Source organism: Pollachius pollachius (genome assembly GCF_949987615.1).
Source record: "Pollachius pollachius genome assembly, chromosome: 12".
Taxonomy (NCBI): domain Eukaryota; kingdom Metazoa; phylum Chordata; class Actinopteri; order Gadiformes; family Gadidae; genus Pollachius; species Pollachius pollachius.
The window spans coordinates 3958714-3968264 of record NC_136945.1 but is presented as its reverse complement, the minus strand read 5'-3'; the positions used below and the strand labels follow the sequence as shown (position 1 = coordinate 3968264).

General features: G+C 47.4%; 1 protein-coding gene across 1 annotated transcript in view; it reads right to left on the bottom strand.

Moving 5' to 3' along the window:
- Positions 1-505: 505 nt before the first annotated feature.
- The window catches only part of cntn3b (contactin 3b), a gene marked incomplete at both ends in the record, with an annotated part of 36818 nt that continues 27772 nt past the window's right edge, over positions 506-9551 (bottom strand). Inside the window, 8 exons of the mRNA XM_079747611.1 lie at positions 506-597; positions 1263-1428; positions 1830-1942; positions 2900-3086; positions 4949-5058; positions 6787-7033; positions 7879-7949; positions 8867-9016. Coding sequence (XP_079603737.1) covers positions 506-597; positions 1263-1428; positions 1830-1942; positions 2900-3086; positions 4949-5058; positions 6787-7033; positions 7879-7949; positions 8867-9016 — 1136 coding nt within the window. The remainder of the gene's footprint in view (positions 598-1262; positions 1429-1829; positions 1943-2899; positions 3087-4948; positions 5059-6786; positions 7034-7878; positions 7950-8866; positions 9017-9551) is intronic.

Genomic DNA, 9551 nt, shown 5'->3' with positions numbered 1-9551 from the left:
TTTAACATAATAACTTTGAAGGGAAATTATATTTGTGGGCCCAAAAACATGATGAAAACAAAATGGTGACTTAAAAAAACCCACAAACACCATGCACAGGAATCGCCAATTCTTACCAAAGTCTTGTCTGCAAAAAAATGTAAACAAAAGTTAAAGGGCGCCCTTCTTAATTCCATCCTGTTCATGTCAACTCCATCTCCTGCTCTACTGCAGACAACTCCCACTCCGCTCCACTCCTGTCAACTCCAGTCAAGTCTGGTTAACTCCATTCAACTCCATTCCAGTTTAGTCCAGTTTTCCCTGCGTCCATCCATCCGTCAACTCCCGAATCGTGCTGCGGGAGGCTGCACCTGATGCTGAAGCCAGTGGTGGGTGACAGGGGGCAGTTGAGCTTCATTGGAGGGAAGGAAGGAGGAAGATAGGAGGAAGAGGGATGAAGGGAGGAAGGGAGGGATGGGGGAGGGAGAGGAGGCTCCTGGGGATCTCCAAGCTCTGTGATTGGCTCTCACCAGGAGGTGCTAAGCAGGGTGCTGATAAGGACGGCCGAGGAGTACAGCGGGAGAAGGCCAGGAGCTCCTGAGCCTCTCGCCCCCATGCCTGGGAAAGGACACAAAACAACACAACAGGCAGACATTTAAGAGCTCTTCCCGGAACCGAACACGATTGCCCACTTTCCACGACTAGTGGGACAATTGCATCTCGCAGAGAAAGACATTGCATATAGAGTGGGCAAGTGAAGCTCAACTGGTAGGGTGTGGTGTTAACACCTCCTTTGTAAAGGGGTTCTATTCCCACTGGTTCCAACCCAGCTAAAGTGTGCACTCACGGTATTGGAAGATGCTTTGGGATGAAGGCGTCCACTAAATGGCTTGCATTATATCATTAAATGTAAAGATCCAAGAGATAATGAGTGAATTTCATCCCAGTATCTTTATGGTTTTGGTTTTCCACAGCTACAGTGAGATGTAGACAGTGCTGTTGAAGTTGATCAATGAGAAGATCTCTGACTTAAAAGTAACATCAAAAACATCTCAGGGCTGCCACAGAAGGTGGAATCATGATCAATCAGCGAGGAATAATAAGCCAGAGACGGAAGAGATGATTGACACCAACTGCGCTATTTCCAGCCTATTACACTGGATTTGAAAGGAGTGAAGCATTGCACATATTGTTTGGTCCCAGGAGTATCATTATTATCAAAGCGTTCAGATCAGACCGTGGTTGGGGGGGGGGTCGAGATGTAAGCAAGACGGGAATCTCACTTGATTTATGCACATGGATGGGTTCGCTGCCCACCCCTTCTCCCCCCTGGGTCAAAGCCTTGATCTGGACCAGGTAGTTGTCGCTGGCCGGCAGGTTGAGCTCCAGGGTGTTCTTGTCGGTCCGGACCATGTCGATGTCGCTGTAGCCCTGTCTCTTCAGCAGCACCTGGGAGAGATACACACACACACACACACACACACCCACACCCACACACACACACACACACACACACACAAACACGTCAAACAAACATGTATCATTTGTGCGGCCTTTGAATTCACTATTTATATCATTTAGCAGCTTCACCGCGAGGCGTCTCTTGATTTAGCAGACGCTTTAATCCAGCGACTCCCAGGGTTTCTTTTTTTCTACACGTTATTAAGGATCATGTAGGGGTTCTTGCTCAACGCTGCCCACAGGCAATTTGAGATATGAACTAAGAACCTGTCTGCTGGCTGGGAATCAAACTCCCTAACCACCAGACGTTGTTGGACCTATTTCATTATTTTTCCAAAGGAAGACGGGAGTCTTGTCAGTATCGATGCGATCTCCATCTCGGGTCGTACCATATATCCAGTGACGGGGGATTCTGTTTCCGTAGCGACCACAGGGTCCCAGTGCAGCGTGAGCAGAGATCCGGTCATGCTCCATTCCACATTGACTGGTGGCTGACCCGGAGCTACAAGATAGACAGAGAGAATGCCCACAGACAGAAACATTACACAGACAGGAACATCACAGAGACAGCTACATTACAGAGGGGAAGCCGATGGGAGATATTTTAAGGTGCAGGTCATCCCAACTTTTTGACTCTAAAACTTTTTTATTGGAATCTAATATTTATGGCTATGGTGAGCAGTCCACTGGTTATTATGTCATTTTAGTTTCTACAGTGATTCATATTGCTGTATCATATTTTGCAGGATATTGGAGGATTTTAACACTAGACCACCAGACGCTGCACCAGTGCATTGCACCAGTTCTGCTGGTGGGTTTGAGCAGGTTTCAATTGTTTTTCTGATAACACCAAAAAATACTAAAAACTTGCTTTCATTTTGACATCGGAACATTCAGTTCAGACTAGATTTTTCAGGATGGGAAACTTCTGGTAATTTCATATTTGTTATTGTCCAGAGCAGCAGTACAATCATACACCCTCATGGATGCACCCATTGACCCGGGTTTCCTAAACAAGGATCTGGTCTTGAAGGCTCTTTCTGACAACCCTTTTCCCAAAATGGACTGCAACCCTGAACTGACCTAGACATTACCTGGAGGAGCTGTATGTGAACGTAAATGTTTGAATCCGTTCGACCGGACAATAAACTGATTTTACCCTGGCAGCTCCCTTGCACAAAGTCTGAGTCTCGTCCGCCATCTTTGATGTGCTGTTAAATAAAATACTTTCTGACACATGTCCTGCTCCCTCTACCCAGGAGTCAACCCTCGCCTCAACCAAGCCAAACGACGAGTATTACCATTATGGGAGAAAACATGCAACACTGGGCAATCTGCTGTTGTGGTTAGGGTTAGGGTGAAAGAGCAACTCAGGACAAAGTTCGTAGCTGATTCTCTGGACATTTTGCAGAATACGTTTGTGAAACCAGCCCAGAATCCTCTGTGCCCACAGACTCACGCGGCTTCTTGGTGGTGATGTTGATGGCGACCGACTGCGGGCCGGAGCCGGCGGTGTTGAAGGCGGCGACGGCCAGGTAGTACGGTGTGTTGCCGGCGAGCCCCGTCACGTTGACCAGCGTGTAGTTACCGGAAATCCTCACCTTCCCCACCGTGTCGGGTTTGGTGTCGTCTTCCCAGTACACCACCTGATGCACACATAGGCACACGTGCGCATGCATGCACGCGCACACACACACACACACACACACACACACACACACACACACACACACACACACACACACACACACACACACAGTCATAGACAGAGACACACACACACACGCACACGCACACACAATCACCCACACACACATACACACAGAAGCCCCCCCCCCCCCCCCCACACACACACACAAACACGCCGGTTAGATTCCAGCGGTCCACCAGCGGTGGATCACTAGCCATTGAGTGACAGCGGTCTTTATCGGGGCTATTAAAATGCATCGCTCAGTTTGAAATGCTGTTTGTATTACAGTAGATGGCAGTGGCAGTGGTGGTTGGTGGGGGAGAGGAGATGAATAATACATTTTTGCTAACCACCAGGCCTCAACTTGCTCATGCACATCCTCATAAGTGTGCGCTGTTGGTTGGAACATTATCATTGGTTGGGCAATGACAACCACAGATTCAGTATCAACAATTATCAAGTTTATAGCAATGAGCAACATAATCCTGCTGCGATATTTCTTTGGCTTCATAAGGTAGCCGTACTAAATTATTCCATGTCAGCGTGGCACATAAAATTATCAGGATCTGATCCGCCAAATGAAATGCTCTAATTGCTTTCCTTTGGGGGTCTTCGGGGGTCCGGCAGTCAAATTAAAATTTCAGGTGTGGGGATATTTGATGAGGCAAATAAAGTGATCTAATGCTAGCTCTGGGTCAAATTCAATATTCATGTTCCCAGGCATTAAGTGAAAAAAGAACAAGAGTCAACTGAATAAATAAATTAAATGAAACATAAAGTCAGCCCTGGGGACTCTCTCTGCGTTATTCTATAACACACTCAATGAATGTGGCCAATAAAGCATTTTCCAATTTGCCATCAATTAAACGGAGAGATGAGTACGTAATGATTCAGTTTACAGTAACACAATCCATTTTGCAATCTCAGTTGCTTACAATATCTTCAAGCTGAGCTGTTAACACATCCACACTCGACCGAAGAAGAGACATCTCTGATTCACCCTTTCCCCCTGGCCCAACGAGTCTGTTTTACAGTCCGGGCGTGGCGCGGACGTACATTGAGGGCCTCTTATTGAGATTCTGTGGGTTGAGGGGAGCTTGATTCAGAGAAATGAGGCCACATTCTATCAGGACAATGTGTCCAGCGCTATGGCAACCGGTCCGAGCGGCCCTTTGTGTCAAGGGCCAGAGGTGACAGATATTGAAAGAGCACCAGGAGAGAGGGGGAAGCCGGGCTCTGCTTTGCATGCTTAACAGCGATGATGGATCCAGCTCCCCTCTTCCTTCAGGGATGCTGCCGGCGCACCACAAGTGGCCAGGCACAGGTTTGAGTGTTATTACTCAGGCAACAACGCCTTGTGCGTGGTCATTTGTAGTCACGCTGCGTTTAGTTTGTTAAATGGAAGGCGTCTCAGATCTGGAAGTTGGACTAAGTCTGAATTGTGAGACTATATTAAAGGTGTGAAGTTGATATCATCATATATTCGTTTTCATGACCCACTAATTAAACAATTGTATAGTAACCTTGTTTTTCTGTTTCCTATGAAGACTCAGGTCTCCTTGGAGTTTTTAAACTCGTTTGCACAGCATTTTCGGAGGAACCCTAATTTAGATTGCACGCTTTGAGTGTCCTCAGCCTCAATCTCAGTCGCTTAGGATGAAAGCATCTGCTAAATGGCTAAACGTAAATAGAATTCTGATGAGAAAAATATAGTGATTTCACGTATGATGTTGAGACATCAGCAGAGTAGAACAGCAGGGATACAGAGAAAGATTGAACATTTTGAATACGTTATCCATACAGCGATTGCCAACGTACCTCATATCCCAGCACCCGTTCAGGAACGGCAGGCAGAGGTTCCCAGAACACTTCAATCTGAGCTGCAGACACACTGCGGGATCTCAACCTCTTAGGAGACACACTGGGCACTGGAGAACAAAGTGAAACATAGTGACACTGGTGAAAACCACACACACACACACACACACACACACACACACACACACACACACACACACACACACACACACACATACACACACACACACAAGTATAAACGATGGAAGCAAATCACGGGCTATACTGTTTCGAATTTAGAAAGCAATAGAATTTTTGTACATGGAAATGTACCACCATTGAATTCATAATTTATGAATATATTATACTGTACTTTGAAATCAAGGTTATCTGACTTTATTCCCATTTGAATTTCGCTCTTCCAAAATAAAATACGACATTTCAAGTTGTACCATTCAATAACACATGGTATAACGTAACATTTTCAATGTTAAGTTGCAGCAAAATTCAAGTTGCAAATATACTTACTACAATATTCATTACTCATATTCTAAATTCAAGCCATAAAAAATGAAACTGCAGTTGGGGCATTCCAAGGACAGGCCTAAGCATTCGAGATTGCATGTAAATGAATTGACTGCTGTCATTATGTTGTGTGATGTGGTTTTGACCCCTGAAAACCCCTATGCTTATTGAGTTTGAATTCACATTCCGGACACAAACTGGAGATCTTAGCGGAGCCCAATCCTTCTCCCTTTTGGCCATCGTTGGATTTAATTCTCAAGCAGTTTTTTCTGATCACATGACAGAATGAGCTTTAATAGGCCGGCAGTCATTTTGATTACATTCAGTCGCAATCGTTTAGGCCCATCCTTAGAATGCCCTGCTTCTTCTTGAATTATTATGGCTTGAAGTTTTTGGTCCGTATTTTGAACACTTGAATATGAGTCATGAATATCATCTCAAAAATATCTGAATCTTTAATTTTTGTGACTCAATTAGTAAATATGGAAAAAACTAATCGTGTTGTTGAAATGGTACAACTTGAAATTCCATGTTTGACTTTCAAATAAGTCGATTCAAAATGAATAAATTCAGATTATCTTGTTTTCAAAGTACAATATTTCAATGTTAAGAATTAAGATGTTATAAATGTTATTAATGATACACAAATTCAATGGCTTTTGAAGGTCAGAACATAATGACAGTAATTTGCTTCCATAATACACAAACATATACATACAAAACTACATATGCACACATACACGCACCCCCACATTTACAAACGTTCACACAGCAGTGAGTAGAAGGCACAGAATAGATCCATAGTTTCCTTAAAAAGCTATTTCCCCACACTCTCCTTTAATGGAATCTGTGACTGACATAAGGGAAGACTATCTGCCCGGCAAATTCAATTAACGGGATACCTCCCTGACAGCTCCGTGTGGTAAGTGTCTGCTAGGATTTCCTGTAATCTACCACCGCAATAACTAATATCAAGATGACATTTCAAGCTGTAGATGGGGGGGGGGGAGAAAGAGTGAGAGAAGGCGAGAGAGAGAGAGAGAGAGAGAGAGAGAGAGAGAGAGAGAGAGAGATAGAGAGAGAGAGAGAGAGAGAGAGAGAGAGAAGGAGAGAATAATCCCGCTTCACCACCCCACACCACAGTGTTATAAGTGACTCATAATATTACTATTCAAGGTCATGCTTGTGGAGGAGAGACCAGGAGAAAGCTGGAGGAGGAGGAGGAGGAGGAGGAGGAGGAGGAGGAGGAGGAGGAGGAAGAGGAGCAGGAGGGAGGAGACGGAGAGAAGGGAAGGGAAGGAGGTCAGGCGAGTCGGGCGACGTCCCAGCCCTACCTTCCTCTGCCGAGAACACGGTGGCCACGGAGCTGAAGGGCCCGGGCCCCTTGTCGTTGAAGGCCGCCACCTTGACGTCGAACGGGGCGAAGGGTGGTATGAGGAGGGAGTCGTTGCGGAAGGCGTGGCGCGACGCGCCCGGCGTCGACACGGCGGCCTGCGTCCATGGCGTCCCGGCGGCCCCCGCGGGCCGGAAGGCCACGATGTAGCCAAAGCCCTCTCCGTTCTGCAGTTCCTCGGGGACGGGCTGGGAGCGAAACACACAACTATAGTGATATTAAAACGCATACGGTCCAAGACACAGGCGCCCCCGCCTCGCTCTCCTGCCGCCCGCCACCTCACACCTACCGATACCGTAGGGTAATTAATGCACTGAAACCTGAGCGTGGCATAAGGCAGGTGTGGCCCTTTGTCGTCTCCCCCCCCCCCCCCCCCCCCCCCCCCCCCCCACTCAAGCCTCGTTGGTCGCACTCAAACCAACCCGCTGCTAGTCGGTGGCCGCTTGTTCACTTAGAGCAGTGTAACTAATGGCAGGATTTCTGTATATTTCACACAGAGGAGTATTCCCCCCCCCACCCCAACCACACACATCAGTCAGCTCAACACGGTTGAGGGGTTGGGGCTAAAATCTGTGCGATGATGAGACGCCATGGCTCTGTTTGCCTCGGAAACCAGAATGGCCCTGTCACTTATCCCAATGCGTTGCCGTTGGTTGACAGCGTCATTGTGGTTGAAGGGTCACAGGTGTTTTTCCGCTGTCTCCCCTCACAATACTATCCCCATTGAAACAGAGAACTAACCCGCAAATCCTGAGAGGAGGGTGAGGGCAGGAGAGCTTTGATCTAATGTTGGGTGGGGGGGAGGTTCGTTGGGTTGTGGGTTGTGGAGTGGTCATAAAAGCCCTCCATTCAATTCTGCACAATTATGCAAAACCATTACTGGAGAGAGAGACAGAGAGAGAGAGAGAGAGCGAGAGAGAGAGCGAGAGAGAGAGAGAGAGAGAGAGAGAGAGAGAGAGAGAGAGCGAGAGCGAGAGAGAGAGAGAGATTCAGAGAGACAGGGAGAAACAGTACAATGTGACAGATGACTTACCTCCCATGTGATCACTAATTCAGACTTGGTGCCGCCTCCCCCTCCGACATCAGTGGGCGCCGCATCGGGCACTTGGGGGGAAGGAGAGAGCCCCAGAGGGGGACAATTAGACTAACATTTACACACACAGCCCTTTGGTGACAAGAGGCAAACAGTACCCGGCACACATTCTCCATTATACACCCATGAACGGCCCGTCCCGTCCCCTGCTCCTGAACTGTGTCCAGTCCCTTCCCCTCATATCGGCAAAAAATAAAATCTGCGTACACTAGCGACGACAGGACCCCGGTCCCTGGCTTGCCATGTCGCCGTTTCGGAGACGTCCCTGACAAGGGGCCTCATGCGTTGTGACGGGCAGCGCTGCGCCGGCGCTGCAGGAGCACTCTAGCGCACGTTTGAACGTGCATCCGTGTGGCGGGGCTTAGTAAATGGCGCATCGCATTCAGTCTGTCAAATCAGCAAATGCTGCAAGCAGCTTTTAATGTCAGTCGTTGCTAGTGTCGCTGAGTGGTTGTCTGGTGTGTGCTGGTGTGGGGTATGCGCTGTGTGTATGTATAAGTGGTGGGTTGCTTTTTTTGAGTGTTTACACCTCTATTTTTTTTGTCCATACACAAGTGTGTGTTTGAGCGTTTGTGGATGTCCATTTATTGATGAATCTCGGCCCACACAGTACTTGAATACGTGTGTGTGTGTGTGTGTGTGTGTGTGTGTGTGTGTGTGTGTGTGTGTGTGTGTGTGTGTGTATTTATATCTGATGTTTCAGAGTGTGGTAATGCTTTATCATGAGAGGAGGGGCAGGGAGAGAGAGAGCTCGAAGGCGAGAGCAAGAGAGAGAGGGAGAGCAAGAGAGACAGTAAGAGAAAGATCGAGAGTGATAGAGAGAGAGAGAGAGAGAGAGAGAGAGAGAGAGAGAGAGAGAGAGAGAGAGAGAGAGAGAGAGAGAGAGAGAGAGAGAGAGAGAGAGAGAGAGAGAGAGAGAGAGACATACTGGCATCCTCTGTCCGGGTCTTGATGGACGGGGGGCTGGGTTCTCCTACGCCCACGCTGTTGCGAGCCACCACCCTGAACTGGTACTCCACCCAGGCGTTGAGTCCCACCACCGTGGCCGTCAGCAGGTTCCCGTTGACCACCTCCGGCACTGCCGAGCAGAACAGACACACAGGCAAGGAAATCAGGACCTGACCCAGTACACCGGAATGCTTACTTTGGTTGCAGTTGTGTTTGCCTCGCAAATCTGACCTCAGATCATAATTTAAAGTCTGAAAGCAGACAGGCTCCATACTGGGTGAACGGGCGTTTCAATTCCTTTTCTCTTCATGTTTGTTTTGACCAATGGTGTTGCTGGAGTTGCTGATCGGTAACCCGATACTTGGCTAAAACAGTAAGCAACACTTGCACTAGTCAACTTTGACTTTGTACTTAGACAAGCAAAAACATCTTGTCCGGACACCAACGTTCTTAGAAAAATGGTCTATAAAGGCTTCAAATGAACACTGTGTAGTCTAGCCACTGTCAAAATACATCGCCTACTGAGGGATTTATCCACTCGCGCAAATGAGTTTTCTTTGGTAGAATAACTCTGTAAAAAACAGTATACAAGGCGTTACTCCGCACCTTTTAAGCTCGCTTCTGGAGAGTCGAGCACCTCATTAGAGGAGACCATTTAAAACGAG